General features: G+C 44.7%; 2 protein-coding genes across 2 annotated transcripts; both read left to right on the forward strand.

The window, feature by feature from the left end:
* Positions 1 to 916: 916 nt before the first annotated feature.
* On the forward strand, positions 917 to 11,646 carry LOC131260396 (ATP-binding cassette subfamily C member 4). Its single transcript, XM_058262101.1, has 10 exons — positions 917 to 984; positions 3,540 to 4,038; positions 5,932 to 6,063; positions 6,152 to 6,453; positions 7,157 to 7,545; positions 7,623 to 9,065; positions 9,147 to 9,789; positions 9,863 to 10,093; positions 10,191 to 10,884; positions 10,954 to 11,646. Exons 2-10 carry the CDS (start codon positions 3,854 to 3,856, stop codon positions 11,279 to 11,281), a joined length of 4,347 nt encoding a protein of 1,448 aa, XP_058118084.1. The 5' UTR covers positions 917 to 984; positions 3,540 to 3,853; the 3' UTR covers positions 11,282 to 11,646.
* Positions 11,647 to 11,931: 285 nt separating this feature from the next.
* LOC131271370 (GPI ethanolamine phosphate transferase 1-like) lies at positions 11,932 to 16,081 on the forward strand. Its single transcript, XM_058272775.1, has 14 exons — positions 11,932 to 12,061; positions 12,124 to 12,290; positions 12,361 to 12,718; positions 12,795 to 13,031; positions 13,104 to 13,251; positions 13,319 to 13,510; positions 13,584 to 13,824; positions 13,884 to 14,035; positions 14,101 to 14,282; positions 14,351 to 14,544; positions 14,617 to 14,807; positions 14,879 to 14,947; positions 15,011 to 15,202; positions 15,296 to 16,081. Exons 1-14 carry the CDS (start codon positions 11,934 to 11,936, stop codon positions 15,545 to 15,547), a joined length of 2,703 nt encoding a protein of 900 aa, XP_058128758.1. The 5' UTR covers positions 11,932 to 11,933; the 3' UTR covers positions 15,548 to 16,081.
* The last annotated feature ends 212 nt before the right edge of the window (positions 16,082 to 16,293 follow it).

Below are 16,293 nucleotides of genomic sequence, written 5' to 3' on the forward strand. Positions count from 1 at the left end.
AGCGCAAACAATTGGTAAATAACGTTCCGCGTGTACCGGCGTAGGAGTCTACACCTGTTATGCTGCAGTGTTCGCGGTTTGTTTATGTTTACACAACCTTGGGATTTTATGCTGAAATAGTTAAATCTACTAATAACTTGATTATCGCTAAACCGATTTTCTCACGTGACCACTTAAATGAAAGGACTTTTCAAAACACACAACTTTGTCTAACAAAAGATGTATCTATCTTTTCTAGTTTTTGAGGAAATTATAAAAGCATAATGACGATTAATAACAGCTGGCGGCTCTTTCTTCTTCTTCTTCTTCGTCGAGGATTTACACCAGTAGGGCTATTGAATCCAGCTTCCTGGGCGTTCGCAAGCTAATCTGGTGACATAGACCTCTATTAATGTTAAAGGACCGGCTGCTAAGGCCATATATCCTTTTTTCTAGATCCATCTATCTTTTCTAGTTTTTGAGGAAATTAAAAAAGCATAAAGACGATTCATAACAGCTGGCGGCTCTTTCAATCCGGTTTCAACGCGAACTGAACTCCACGCTTTTATAAACAAAATATTTGAGGGTATCACGATTGGGAAACGATAAACTTCTCGACACTGGCCCATACAAAAGATAAACAACACTTTGAAAAAAGCGAAAAAATGGCTGGCCGTCTCTACGATCCAAAACGACGCCACCTACGAGTCGAGACGATGCGCGGAAACGAAACGACGCGGCTAGCCATTTTTTCGCTTTTTTCAAAGGTGTTGTTTACCTTTTGTATGGGACCGCGACGAGAAATCTGACAGTTCGTATCGTTTCCGTCCTCCCAATTAAAATACCCTCAATTGCTGGAAACTCAAACCAACTTCAAGCCGGCGTGAAATGCCGGCACGATTGCAATACTTCGCGTTAACACGTACAGTTTTGTTCCGACCGCAAAGGATTACGGTCGTTCCAACTGTGCCGTCTAGAACAAACCCTGTCCCCTGTTGTAGTCCGGTTTGTGTTGAAAAATCTATACGCTCTATTTCACGGTTTATGTAGTGTTTTCATGGTGATCAAGTGTAATGAACAGCTGATGTTGTAGTGTAGTAGACCTTCAATAAATTGCTTTCTCATTGCTTGTGTGATACCAACGAGTAAAGTTAGATAATTACTCCGATAATCACTTCTCGACGCCAAGTGTTTAGCGACGCTTGATCGTGTGTATTCTTGGTCGCGGCACACATACCGTACGCTGGCGTACGATCTCTGCTACAAACGTAAACATAGCGCCCCCGATGCAATCTATGGGGAGCGATCAATCTTTCAACGATCAGTGTGCATTCACGGAACAGTAAAAAATCTTAACATCCCCAGAACCATTAACATATGTTGCTATTATTCATATGCACTTTCCTCATGGTGTTCACGCGTTCGTGAGTAGAATATTTTTGGAATGTATTGTGTGACCCCGCGGGGTTGGGGCTGCATAGTTCTTTTTTAGGAAGATTTACGGTAAAGCAAACACACGCTGAACCTCAGGGATTTTGTTGCGTAAGAGTGAAAGAACTTTTATGATTTCTTCGTCCGGAGCGTTTACCAACGGAAACACGGCGGGACAGCACGTGCCAAAGTGATCCACGTTAATTACATTCGGTTCGACACGCTCGACGACGTTGGTTGGTTGGACGGTAGGATCGACAAATGGGAAATCTTTCCCATTTCGTTTTGCGGTGGAATGTTCCGTCGTATTATGTTACCAACAACGGTGGACGTTGAAGTGCCCAAGGGGCGGACTCAAGAACAATGGCAACAGAATGAGTTGATTTACCTAAGAAGAATGTTTGCTAAGATCCAGCATCAAGTAATACAAGGGCTCTATCGAACATACTCTTATCATAAACTGGATTTAAAATCAGAACTAAATGACGGCATGTAACTAGGCTATGTACACATGGCCTAATTTCAATCGAATGGTACGGCGTGGTTTGGTTACTGAAAAATAGAAGAATATAACATGTTAATCGCGGCGTAAACCCAGCAGCACAAGAGTTCCTATAGGAAAGGAATCCTATCGTTGATAGACACAGTTCATCGCACTTGTAATAAGCTATCAATCACTGTACCGAGAGGTCGAGTGTAGCAGATTGCATTACACAAAAACGTTTGCACGATTTTCGTGTATGAACTATTCTCCGGTATTCGAATAAGCGCATTTGGCTGCGATTGCAAATTGTTAGCATAACACCGGCTTGCCATGCTGATGTTCTTATCTGCCATATATATGGCGTCTTAAGGTTAACACCGCTCTGTTCATTGCACCGCACGGTGTAATCATCTTGTACTTTATGTGACGTTGATCCCGAAGAACTTCTCCCAACATTTCCCTCAAATCCCCATTATTTGCATCTGGTCTATAAAGTATGTCCCTGAACTTAAAGAATACTGATCATAAAACCGTTGAATTCAATTTTGTCGGTAGTTCGACCGTTCTTCCATTACACAAGATTGCGCTGCGTTATCATTTAATGAATGTGGCCTGGGTTCATATAAAAACATAAAGAAAAATCAACATTCCCGCCCGTTGTAGTCTATCAAAACATGAACGTATAAAAAACGTATAGTAAGTGAAGTGTATAAAAGAAAAACCAAACCAACGGGCTTAGACCAATAGATTCCCTCACGGTGCCCGGATCTGCCCGTCATGCGAGTCCACGATGAATAAGCCATCATTCAACAGCACATTCCGTTGTCTAATCCGCTCCGATGCGTTACAGCGCTGTTTGGGGTGGAATCGGCTGTTTGTCAGCTGGTGGATGCTGGCCTCCACTCTTATCAGTGGCCAGAAACGATGGCGAACCGTGCAAGTTCGTGCCGGCGATAAAGAAGCGTGTGCCACTGTCACCAGTATAGTTTCTGTCCTTGGCGTGTGAAGAACTAGCTTCACGTCGTCCGACATCGTGACGGGAGCGACGTTTTAAAATCAGAAGAGTATCGGTATTGAAACGGCCGTCGTTGATGCCGGTGGTCAAGCCGGTTCGTATTCTGAAGGTATCAAGGAGACATTATTTGACACCATTAATTGACCCACACGGTTGAAACACGGTTAACCCAGAGCCTGCTATGTTGCTGTCGTTGGCGTGCTCGTTTGGACACTTTATTGCATCAATGACGAGAAGCTTTTCCAACCATCCATGGCTTTCATGTTTATCATTTTTCAGTGTCATTTAACGTTTTTTCGCCAATCAGCAAATCGTATATAACATTATCATCTTCCGGACGTGAGCGAGGCGAAGCATCACGTTGAGCTTTGCTTTACATCCGGTGGAACGCGAAATTGAAAAAAAGAAAACACACGGAAAACGGAACTAGAGGAAATTACTTTACTATCGATTGCATTTTCGTTTATGGTCACCGATATCGAAGGTGACAAAAAAAGTATCGGATTGTGAATGGATGGTTACCGGCATATTCCATAGGTTGCAATTAGCAGTTCCGGTGCCTCTTGTCCATGACAATGTGTGATTAATTGGATGTTCGGGTGTCTTTTTCTTGTGATCTTCAATTGGCAGGCTCATATTGCTCAAGAAGGGCAGACCACCGCTGATCCACCTTACGGCAAGGACATTCGTGAAGTGACCTTATAGTGTTTTTGTGTGTGATGCACGAGTAACCAACACACGTGTTGTGCGAAAAGCGATGACCGAAGCGTGACCCAAGAGTGAACCCGGTGAATGTGCCTTACGACGGTGCTGCTGTGTCTGGTGCATCAGTGTTTCAGCAGCAACCGCTCGCGCCAAACGACGGCCGGTGACGTGCGGGGACGCACGCCGGTACTCGAGTTAGTGTTCTATCGGCTGCCCCGTGTCCACGCACCGCAACGACGATGGACAGCTCCCGCAAGCCGGTAAAGCGGAACCCACGCAAGGGAGCATTCTGCCTGTCGCAGCTACTCTTCGGCTGGCTGCTTCCCTTGTTCTACCGTGGATCGCGCCGCGGTCTTGGCAAGGATGATCTGACAAAGTGCCTGAAGGCGGATCGGTCCGAGCAGCTTGGCGATCGGTTAGAGGAGTAAGTATTTGCAAGGGGAGATGGGTATTGCTTAACTTTTACCACAATCGAAACCATTAGGAATCAATTTCATTTATTAAAAAATTATATTTTTTATTATTCCAATTTATCAAATTTTTTCTCAGTCATATAACTCAATATTCTTAACTGAGCAACGAAAATAATTTTTACCATTTATGGGCCATTCTCGACACAGTCATAGTCCCAATCGTATGCTTGTTATTACTTCCTCGAATTGGAAATGCCTGGTTTTTTTTTTTGTTTTTAGATAAGAATAAAATAATCTAATACTTTCGTCACCACAAAACTGGTTTTATGTTGTTGTTCCTTTTCACTGCATTTTGAAGATTTCTTCCCTTCGTGGACGTGATTTTAATGAGTACATTATACATTTCACCCAGTACAGTTATCCACTTTACTGCTATGCTGAGTTTTGGCCCTGATAATGCAATGCGGATCGTTTTCTTACGGATAATATGGTTACTTTTACCGTTTCCCGAACATTTGCCGGCTTGGAGACTTATCAGCCAGAGATCCCACGTGCCTGTCCTGCCACGGTTTATCAATGAAGTTTAGTGTCATATTTCTTTCCTGACCTACGAAGCCAGCTAGCCGTGGACGATAAGCATTTGCGTCTGCTGTACGCACCAAAGTTGTACTGTCTGGAAACTGTACTTTGTTGTCCACTGTCACTAACCTGGGCTAAGATGTTTTTTGTGAGATTCACACACGAATCTTGTTTTTGAAGATTGTGTACTTAGAAGAAGGAAAAAAGACTCACTCGCCGGTTTCGAGATAAAAATATAATCCTAATGCCGTACACGCGCTGCTACCAAGTACGAGCCCCATGGACAAAAATTGTGCTTGAATCTTGCCTGTCCACAAAATACCTACCGCAGCCGGGCGATGTAAACGGCCCAAAAGAGGGAGGGGGAGGGGGGGGGGGAACATTTGGCTATCTTCTGGATGGGAAGGTGAATAAAAATAATAGGCCCGGTTTCCCGCCCGATCGCGAACCTGTCCACCGAAAGAAGCAAAGTGTTGACACCTCTTTTTTTTCTTATATCACGCCTGAAAACCTGTTTTAGTTGTTATTCAACTTTGAGTTTGATTCTTCTTTCATTACAATCATCTTTGTGGAAACAAAAAAATAAGCCGAGTGACAAACGAGCCGGTTGGATGGTAAATCTTTTAACATTTAACACATAGATTCTAGAACATTGATTGTACCCACGGTGTGTTAGTAAAATATATTTCTCGGGTTTGGTGCTAGTTGGAAGTAGTTTTTATCGCACCTAAGTTGGCCACCTAACCTTGACCAGGAATTAGAGGTGGAAATAATCAATCACAGCTACTTATGAGCCGGTGACGATCAGATGGTTTCGAGGGGAAAAAAGTGCTGTTGGTCAATACCCAATAGAACCCGTTTTTGGCCAACCGGAATAGAATCGGTGGGCACTACCTTATTCTTTAAAATATTGTACTTTCCTTCCGTTGCTAGGGCCTCTAAAGCGTTGACATTTTAATGTAATTTATGATGCTCGGACGGTAGTCGTTTTTGTTATTACTGTACTACTATCAATCCTGCCGTTATCTAACAGAGAACACATGTGCTACTTAAATTCTTGCCTCATCGGAAAACAAGCGTACCGATTGCGGTCAATGGTATATGTCGGGTGCATTGATACTTGTAGTTACATGCGTAAACCATTACACAGTCGTTGAATTATCAGTTTTCTTGCCGCCAATAAAGTTTCTTTGTGCATCACCGCATGGTTAATGATCATGCTTTCGATTGCTTTTTCTTTTTGCCGCTATCGATAGTGCCGTGTTGTGTGGTTCTCCTTTCTCCTTCTCACACACTTCTGTTTTTCCTTTTTCATTTCCCAACAGACAATGGGAACGGGAGCTATCGCAGGCTCGAATCGCTAACCGGAATCCCAAGCTCCGGAATGCCCTTTTCCGAACGTTCTACAAGCAGTGTCTGTTTGATGGATTTCTCATCTTCCTGTTCGTCCTTATCAAGTAAGTGCCAAGCAAGTCCTTCCAGAGTGCGAGTGCGTTTGCTAGTTAGTTCTGTTAATATTCCGTCTTCATTCATTCTTCGCCTTAGAACAATCCTGCCGGTCGTGTTGGCCCAGCTGCTGGTGCAGTTTCAGGAACCGACCAACTCCACACATGTTGCGGTGCCCAATTTTAATGACAGCTTCATCAGCACACTGCCACCGATGGCCATGCCGCTGATGATGGGACCGCAAACCACGCGCTCGCAGCTGGAAAATCTCGTGTTCGACGAGACCGCAATGATTAACAAACGCAGACGAAAGCGAAAAATCAGTGACGTGAATGGAGCATCCTCCAATGCTGCCGGAAACAGTCTCGATGGTGGTAAACCGGCCCCGAACCAGGAAGAAGGTAGGTTTAATTCTTCTTTATGATTACCGCTTTACTGAGGAATGTTTTACGTATGTTGATTCAGCAGCATTTCGAAGCCTCCCATCTTTCTTTAAATTTCAACAAAGTGGATGGAAGAAATATTTTCTTTAACGAGATAATAAATTATTGCGCTAGTGAATGACCGTTATTTGTTTTAAAAATACGAAATTTTTAATAAACAAAAATATAGATCCTTCGCAGAGACTAATTTTTCAGATCGTTAGAAAAGTTAAACTACTTAATTTGATTGGCATATCATCAGTTTTATAAAATGTATAGATTTACGGAAAGCAACAAAGTTGGAAGGACAAAAATTAAATCCAATAACCTGCAAACACACACAGGTTAAGTGTAACTTGGCTCTACGAGGCCCCATCGGCAAAGGACATTTTGATTAATCCAGTTTTGAGTTTTGCTTTCGCAAACAGAATAGAAGATGTACGCTTCCAAGAACCTTATCATTCTTTGAAGCAAGTATTCAATATAGCACGAAACTTTCGACCTTTTTAGTCGGTTTTGGGCGAATCATTCAATTCGTGCTTACCTACTTCCTGTTAACCTTATCAAGGCTTATGTCATGCTATTGATGGATTTTGTTTAAAAAACGAACACATCAACTAATCGTGATCGTGATTAATTAATCGTGTTGTTATAATTTTCCCCTTTCACTGTTTGTTAGTAGCTGATCCTACGACCGTGTTGCCTGATATTGGTTTGCCTCCGGTGGGCGATGAACTCTCGGCAGTGGCCGCCAACCAGACGCTGATCGACGATCTGTCCGACTTTCTGCATCATGCGTGGAACGACGCATTCTGGCTGTCTGGATTGTTGGTGCTATTGACGCTGTTCGGATGCTTCTGCAGCCATCACTCCGATCTGCGCGAGCGATTGATCGGTGCGCGGATGCGTATCGCCTGCTGCTCGGTGATCTACCGGAAAACGCTTCGCATGTCGAAGAAAGCCGCCGGACAAACGCCGGCTGGCTACATGATCAATCTGCTGTCGAACGATGTGAGCCGATTGGATTATGGCTTTATCTACGTGCACTATGTGTGGGTGCTGCCGTTCCAGGTGCGTTTGGCTTCTGGTGCACTCGAGAACCTAGCGTAGAAAGTGTTTTCTACTAATGAATGACATTATATTTGTAGGCTTGTTTCACCTGCTACCTAATCTGGCGTCGGGTGCAATGGGCCGCGATCGTCGGCGTGGTGGGTCTGCTGGTAAAAACCATCCCCGTACAGACCGGGCTCAGCCGGCTGAGCTCGATCATTCGGATGCGTGTGGCAAAGAAAACGGATCAGCGTGTCGGCATCATGAACGAGCTGATCCAGGGCATCCAGGTGATCAAGATGTACGCGTGGGAGAAACCATTCCACAAGGTCGTGTCGATCGCGCGCAAGAAGGAGGTACGCCAGATCCGGTGGGCCTCGTACATCCGAGGCATCTACCTCAGCACCATGGTGTTCACGGAGCGCTCGACGCTGTTCCTCGCGATAGCGTGCTGCGTGATCGAAGGTCGGGCCATCACCGCCGACATCGTGTTCCCAATGGCGCAGTTCTTTAACATTCTCCAGCTGACGGCAGCCATTTTCTACCCGCTGGCCGTATCACTCGGTGCCGAGGCGCTCGTTTCGATCGATCGCATCCAGGAATTCCTCGCGCTACAGGAACACGATCCACAGTCCGGCACGTCCGGGCTGAAGCGAAACCTTAACGAGTTGCACCAGTCAACCGAAGACCCGACTAGACCGGCACTCGAGTTGCAGAACGTGACGGCCAGCTGGGAGGAAACGACCGAGAAGACGCTAAAGGACATAAGCGTCTCGATTGGCGCCGGGAAACTGCTAGCCGTGATCGGGCCGGTTGGGGCGGGTAAGAGTTCCCTGCTGCAGCTTTTGTTGGGCGAGTTGCCTATCCAAAACGGGACGGCCACTATCAACGGGTATGTGTCGTACGGGTCACAGGAACCGTGGCTCTTCACCGGCACCGTGCGGAACAACATTCTCTTCGGGTTACCGTACGATCGGCAGCGTTATCAGGCGGTTGTGCGCCACTGCGCTCTCACGACCGATTTTCAGCAACTACCCGATGGCGATAAAACCGTCGTTGGCGAGCGGGGTACTTCGCTTTCCGGTGGCCAACGGGCTCGTGTAAGCCTGGCTCGGGCGGTATACAACAATGCATCAATCTATCTGTTAGATGATCCACTTAGTGCGGTCGACTCGCACGTCGGCAAGCATCTGTTCGATGAGGTGATCGGACCGCGAGGCTACCTTGCGCAAAAACAGAAAGCCACCCGAGTGCTGGTGACGCACCAGGTGCACTTCCTACAGGAAGCCGACTGGATCGTGATTATCGAGGGTGGTAAGATCGTTACGCAGGGAACCTACACTGAACTCGCCAACGGGAAGGTCGATTTCGGGAAGCTGCTCAACTGTGGCGGCAAGAGCCCTAGCGAGCAAGAGGAGGATATGCTTAGCTCGGAAATTCCCGAGGACGAGATTCCATTCATCGATGGTGTTACCCTCGATGGGTACAAGCTACTAAAAGGCAGCTCCATTTCACTGCGTGGAGCTACACCGAACTCGTGTGCGGTATGTGTGCAGGTTCAATGTTGCTCCCGCTTGCACATTGACTCATTGGTTTCATTTTCTTCTCCCTCTATTCTGCAGTCAAGCGTGGCGGAAAATCTTGGCCGACAAGTTGCCGAAGATCAGGCCGAGGGCAGCATATCGTGGCGAGTGTGGGCAACGTACTTCCTGTCCGGAGGAAACATTCTCATGCTGCTGTTCACTCTGTTCATGCTGCTGTTCTCGCAGGCCATTGTCAGTGGATCGGATTACTTTGTCACGTACTGGACGCGTGAAGAGGAGGAACGGCTGATAAACCCGGCCACCGTTCCCACATCCACCGTTGACTATCTGTACACTTATGGCGTGATCATAATCGGGGTGGTACTATTTACCATCTTCCGTGGGTACCTTTTCTTCAACATTTGCATGAAGGCGTCGAGGAATCTTCATGATCGCATGTTCGCCCGCATACTGACCGCCCCGATGCGTTTCTTCGACACGAATCCATCCGGGCGTATCCTGAATCGGTTCTCGAAGGATATGGGTGCGATTGACGAGCTGTTACCGAAGGCTATGATTGAAGCCATCCAGATCCTGCTGGTCATGTGCGGAATCCTGACGATGATCACGATTGTCAATCCACTGCTTCTGTTGCCCCTGCTCGGCGCGGTGTTGTTGTACGCGGTGGCACTGAAACTGTACCTCCGCCCGATACAGGATCTGAAGCGATTGGAAGGAATCAGTAAGTATTTCATTTAAAAATGGCCTTTGTGAATGGGGGACCTGTTCACATCTATCGTGCTCACTTTCCTCAGCTCGTAGTCCGGTGTTCTCGCACCTTTCGGCCACACTATCCGGGCTGTCCACCATTCGTTCGAGTAATGCGCAGGAAAAGATTCGAGAGGAATTTGATGATCTGCAGAACGTGCACTCGGCCGTCTGGCAGCTGACAATGGCCAGCAATGCGGCACTGGGGCTTTGGTTGGATTGCATCAGTACGGCGTTCGTGGGCTGCGTAACGTTTAGCTTCATCGTACTTCATCAAGGTAAGTATGCAATACAACGCACATGGTGTGTCCTTCTTACGCATTCTAAAATTCATTTACTCTAAATGACACTCAATTATGCGACACTCCATTACAGACACTTACAGCGCTAACGTCGGTTTGGCCATCTCACAGGCACTCATACTGACGGGCATGGTTCAGTACGGCATCCGACAGACGACGGAATCGATCCAACAGATGACGGCCGTCGAGCGCGTTGTTCAGTACACGGAAATCCCATCGGAGCAGGACCCTCCGAAGGTGCCACCAGGCGACTGGCCGTGGAAGGGTCAGATCCAGTTCCATAATATGTCGCTGAGCTACGAACAGGGCACGCCACCGGTGCTGAAGAACCTCGAGCTGGTCATTGAGCCGACGTGGAAGGTGGGAATCGTGGGGCGCACTGGTGCCGGCAAATCTTCCCTCATCGGCGCACTGTTCCGGCTTGCGCGGATCGATGGGCGCATCATGATCGACGGCATCGATACGGGAGTGATCTCGTTGGAAGCGCTACGTTCGAAAATCTCCATCATCCCACAGGATCCGGTGCTTTTCAGTGCCACGATCAGGTACAACTTGGATCCATTCAGTCTGTACGATGACGACATGCTGTGGCGCGCAATCAGTGAGGTAGAGCTGCGATCGTCAATCAGTGGCTTGGACTACATGGTGACGGAGGGAGGAACGAATTTCAGCGTAGGCCAACGGCAGCTTATCTGTCTGGCTCGGGCCATCCTACGTAACAACAAAATACTGGTGCTCGACGAAGCAACGGCAAACGTGGACCCACAGTAAGGATATTAAGGGGACATCCGATTTATATGTCATTTACTTATTCGTTCGTTTAATTACTTTTCCAGGACTGACGCACTTATACAGAAAACGATCCGGGAGAAATTCAAACACTGTACAGTGCTAACCGTCGCCCATCGGCTGCACACGGTCATGGACTCCGACCGTATATTGGTGATGGACGCTGGTGTCGCACGGGAGTTCGATACGCCACACAACCTGCTGCAGCAGGAAGACAGCATACTGAAGGATATGGTCGATGCGACGGGCCCATCCGAGTCGGAATCTCTGAAGCGTATCGCGGCGGAAACCTTTGCCCGTATGGATCCGAACCGCCATCTCATGAACGATATGCCGAATCCGTGGCGCTTCAGTAAAGAGACGACATCGCAGTGAATGCATTGAAGCGCATACCTCAATCGCATAGCACTATTGTGCAACGCAACTGCCTCTTTCACGGTGTGCCCCAAATCTAGGAACAACCAACAGCAATGTAACAACGAACAATCATTAACTGAAGCCATGCAGGGATTTTTTAAGGCCTTTTATAGATGTTCTCTGCTATTGTAAATGCTTTTGTAGTGTGTTTTTGATGTTTTGGTTTATCGTTTACGGTTAATTCTACTTACGTTATGGTACTTTACTTATAACCTGGAACAACGGAAAACTAAATGTACTTTAAAAACGCTAAGTATCGCGCTTCCGATTTAGGCATTGCCAAACGTTTACAGTGAATAAAGATCGATATTTTCTTAAGACTAACGCTCACGAAATGGTTTATAGTTATTTGTGATAAAAGCTCAAAGAAAACGAATTGTATTTCTTATCAGCACTAAAGAGTAGTTGGCCGCCCCTGACTTTTCCAAAAACGTATATCGACTTTTACTGGTAACACTGCATCGAGACAATGTCACCGCTTATTTTGTTGTGTTTTGAATATGTTTATTTTGATTTGAGAATACCCGGTTCATGGTCCATTTCCGCTTCCAAAATCATGTTTAGTATTATTGTTGTGCCCAAACGAATCTTTGCAGTTTAGAACTTGATCATGAATCTGCTCGTTGCCATAGTTATACACGTTTTATTTCTGCTCTCCATTTTCTACATACACTTTCGATCACCTATCCTCCAAGGATTACCGGACGGTGACGAACATAATGCACCCCCCGCCGATAGGTAAGATAAAAGTTTTATAGAATAGAACTGTTATGACAAACGTCCCCTTTTTTCTCAATTAGATTAGTATTGTTCGTATCAGATGGGTTGCGATTAGAATCGTTCCTCAAAGACGACCTTGAACGTACTCCCTTTCTTCGGAAGAAGCTTCTAAAAGAGGGTGTATTCGGAGTATCCAACACTCGTGTTCCTACCGAATCGCGTCCCGGTCATGTCGCTCTGCTGGGAGGTAGGACGTTTATCCTATTAGTCATAGCAACGGTTTTTAAATAGTCCTTTGCCGCGATGCATCTTGACAGGAGTTTACGAAGATCCCAGTGCAGTATTTAAGGGATGGAAAGAGAATCCGGTGGAATTCGATTCAGTACTTAATCGCTCCAGCGTAAGCTACTGCTGGGGAAGTCCAGATATCGTCAACATGTTTTCTCAAGGGGCAATCAAGGGACGCGTCCATACAGCGACCTACCACAGTGGACGCGAAATTTTCTCTCAAACAGCAAACACTTCTCTGCTGGACATATGGGTGTTCGATCGGGTTCAACAGTTTCTGGTCAGCGACGAAGCTCGAAAAGAGGTGTTAGGCCGGAAGAAGGTGATATTATTTCTACACCTTCTCGGTATGGACACTGCTGGACATGTATACAAACCTCATTCGAAGTAAGCGAATGTAGTGAGCCGGATGCGTTAATCATTGAACTGTATAGAGTTAATCAACCTCTTTTGCGCACTACAGATTATTTGCGAGAAATTTGATGATCGTGGACAGAGGCATCGAAGCGATCGTTCAACTCGTCGAACGGGCAACCGGAAATGATGGACGAACTGCGTTCATTTTTACCTCAGACCACGGTATGACTGATCAAGGATCGCACGGCTCGGGAGATCCGCTGGAAACCGAAACACCTTTCCTAGCATGGGGCGCTGGATTTTCCCATTGGAAAACAACTCACTCATTACAGCATGAACAACGGTAATCGATAATAGCAACAATAATAGGAATTGCTTATCTTAAAATTATGCATTACATTTCAATTGTCCACAGGGATGTTCTGGAACTGGATGGCAACCAAATTCCAATGCACCAGATTCAACAAGCCGACGCTGCTCCACTCATGTCAGCAGTACTGGGTATCAGTGTTCCGAAGAATAGCATCGGAAAGCTTCCCCGATCTATGCTAAATGTTTCCGAGGTAAGCTTAAAGCAAGGCATACATGTATGATGGCTTATAAATTTAACAATATTTTTCCAACGTGAAGGAATACGGGGCTTGGGCAATGCGGAACAACGCAGACCAACTACTGCAGCAATACTACCGTTGGCAAAAAGAGACGGAAGGGAAAATGCTACAATGGCTTACACTCCCTAAACAAAACAGTCTTAAACATGAGATCAATCATTTAATGGTAAAAAAAGAGACTGCGACAACCAGAAAGGATTATGTCGAAGTGGTAAGAGGAGATATTAATTACTTGCATAAACATTTGCACTGGTTCTGTAGACCTTATTTTATTTTTTTTTTAGCAAAACTTAACTGACACGCTCATGGATGTAACCATTGAAGCGATTCGGTACTTCCAAAGCTATTATAAGCCCCATCTGTTTCTCTCACTAACGTTGACAATGATGGGATGGTTGTTGATTCTTGCCAAAGAAACCTTTGTGGTATCCACCAACGATTCTTCAGCAGTCGAACGAACCAAAACGAGAACAATAACATGCGTGGCGCTTAGTTTTGCATCTATTGTACTGGTTTTTAACATTGGTAAGATAGTTGATTTTTTTTTAATTCGAGTTTTTCTCATGACTTTGTTTTACATGCAGCACAAAATACACCACTTCCGATAATAATATATTTCCTGGTCCCAATTGCGCTTTGGGGGTATATTGGAGCACAGTGGAGAGACTTTAAGACACTCTTCCATTGGAATGCTTTCGTAAACTATTTTAAATTTGTGTTCGCCGTTGAGGCATTGGTGAGTATATGAATTATTTGGGCAAGATCTAATCAAAATGTAATTTGATTAATTACAACTTCCAGGTGCTGGGTTTTCTGTACCGAATGGCACTTGTACCACTCCTGTTGTTTCACTGCGTGTTGTTGGTGAAATCGTTTTATCCCCAAAACCACATGGAATGGCGTTGGATTACCGTAAACGTATTTCTCGCTGCATTTCTCTTGATTCCCGTAGGAAACACATTCTTTGCCAACGTGTACTTTTTGTATGTTTTTATGTAGTGTAAAGCAAAATGTATCATTCTTAGAATTTTTTTATATTTTTCTTTTTCAGATATGCTTCAATTGCTATTTGGACCGTTGCAAATATTACGGTTTTAATGAAATCATCATCTCTGTTGCTGTTTAAATTGTTTACGCTGTTGATGCATTTGCTCCAGTCAGCTAACTTTTTGTTCATTCTATACTGCATTGATAAATCACATGCTGTGCCGCAGTTCAGCAGAACGATGTGTTGGGTGTTTTCCGGTAATACTCCGAAGATGCTCATGTATTCCATGAAAACCCCAAACTGAACCCATTACATCCTTTTTATTGCAGCTTTTGGAGTACTGTCACCATTTTTTTCTACTTCCAGTGTAACTGAACGGATGTTAGCAATTTTTAGTGGCCTGAGTGGTCCTTACATGATGCTTTCGCTTTCCTACGAACCCTTATTTTTATTCTGCTTTTGTTGTACTCTATATAATTGGTTTTATGTGGAGCAAAGCGAAGCCCAGCGTAGTAAGCAGGTAAGCGATTTTTTTCACGATTGTAGTAAATTTTATTTCTTTTAGAATATAATATTTCTTTTACTTTTCAGAGAGATTCATCGACCGCATCAGATTCAAAGCCGTGTGGAGTCGAGGATGTACGGCGTATTTTAGCATTTGTAAGTTTGAGCTGAAAAAAAACTAAAATAAACTGTATTTCATGACTTTTCTAACCCTTGCAGATGATATTCCTTCTGACATCATTTTACGGGACGGGAAATCTGGCATCGATTAGCTCCTTCGATCCAAACTCGGTACGATGCTTCGTAAGCACCTTCTCGCCGTTTACTATGATGGGCCTGATCGTGTTTAAATTGTTAATACCGGCACTTATGTTAGCTTGTGCGTTAAAAGCTATCAATGGGTTACATTCGGTGGGTGTTTTATTTTTGTACTACCATTACTACACCTTGTAAACTACTCAATCACGCTTAATGATGCAAATACTTTTTATCTACTCATTGCAGACACCGAAGGGAAGAACCTTCACGCTCATCCTAATTGTGTGCGATGGCATGTGTATGAACTTTTTCTTTCTCGTGCGTAACGAAGGTTCCTGGTTGGAAATTGGAACGTCCATCTCGCACTTTGTTATCCTCGAGTGTACGACGATCGTAGTGGTTGGACTGTACGAGCTGGCGCGGTTCTACTTGAAATGGACTTTCGGAAGGGGAAAACTTTGCTCGTATCGATCGAAACAGCCATCTCAAGTAGCATAAGCTTATCGTTTTAGCAAGGAGACGGCACTATCGTGCAACCATACTTACTTTTCCATTCTAGTTTTGCTCATATACTTCGGGGCATACCCCCCAGAAGGCATGCTAGATTCCTACCCTCCCTTATTCGAAAGGACTGAATATATTCTGTACACAAAGTGTAAAGTCTAGTAACCGCTATATCAGGCATGATCATCAAAGGCGTTTGTTATGCCAGGGATAAGAAGAAGAAAGAGGCACTTTTATGTGTGCTAAAAGAAATCTCATTTCTCAGGATTTTTGTACTACAAAAACTACCTCAGCTGCAAGTTTTAAAGCCAGCAATATAATAAGTCAATCAGTAACAAACATTCACAAGAAATAAAACCATGCAGGGATTTTTCAAGCAGTTCTAAAGTTTTTTGCGAAAAGTTTTTATTTGTAGTATTTTTAGGTTGATCGTAACGGTTATGATTGTATCCCTTTTTGTAACTGTGAGTTTTTTTGATTAATATTGAAAAATAATCAACATTCACATTGGTTCAAATAAAAAATTTAATACACATTTTATTATGACGCTTTTTCATGTAAAATTCGAAGAACAGCAAGAACATTTGTTGAGAAATTTGTATTTTTTTTCAGCTGTTCGTTTGACAGCTGGCTTATTCGTACTAGCCGGCCCACCGGGTTATCATCGTGTGTTTTGTTGTGTTTTAAATCGAATGTTTTTCTTTGTTAATAATCAGTTTCTGTTGCATTTGGGCTCTCCA

Source organism: Anopheles coustani, chromosome 3 (genome assembly GCF_943734705.1).
Source record: "Anopheles coustani chromosome 3, idAnoCousDA_361_x.2, whole genome shotgun sequence".
Classification (NCBI taxonomy): domain Eukaryota; kingdom Metazoa; phylum Arthropoda; class Insecta; order Diptera; family Culicidae; genus Anopheles; species Anopheles coustani.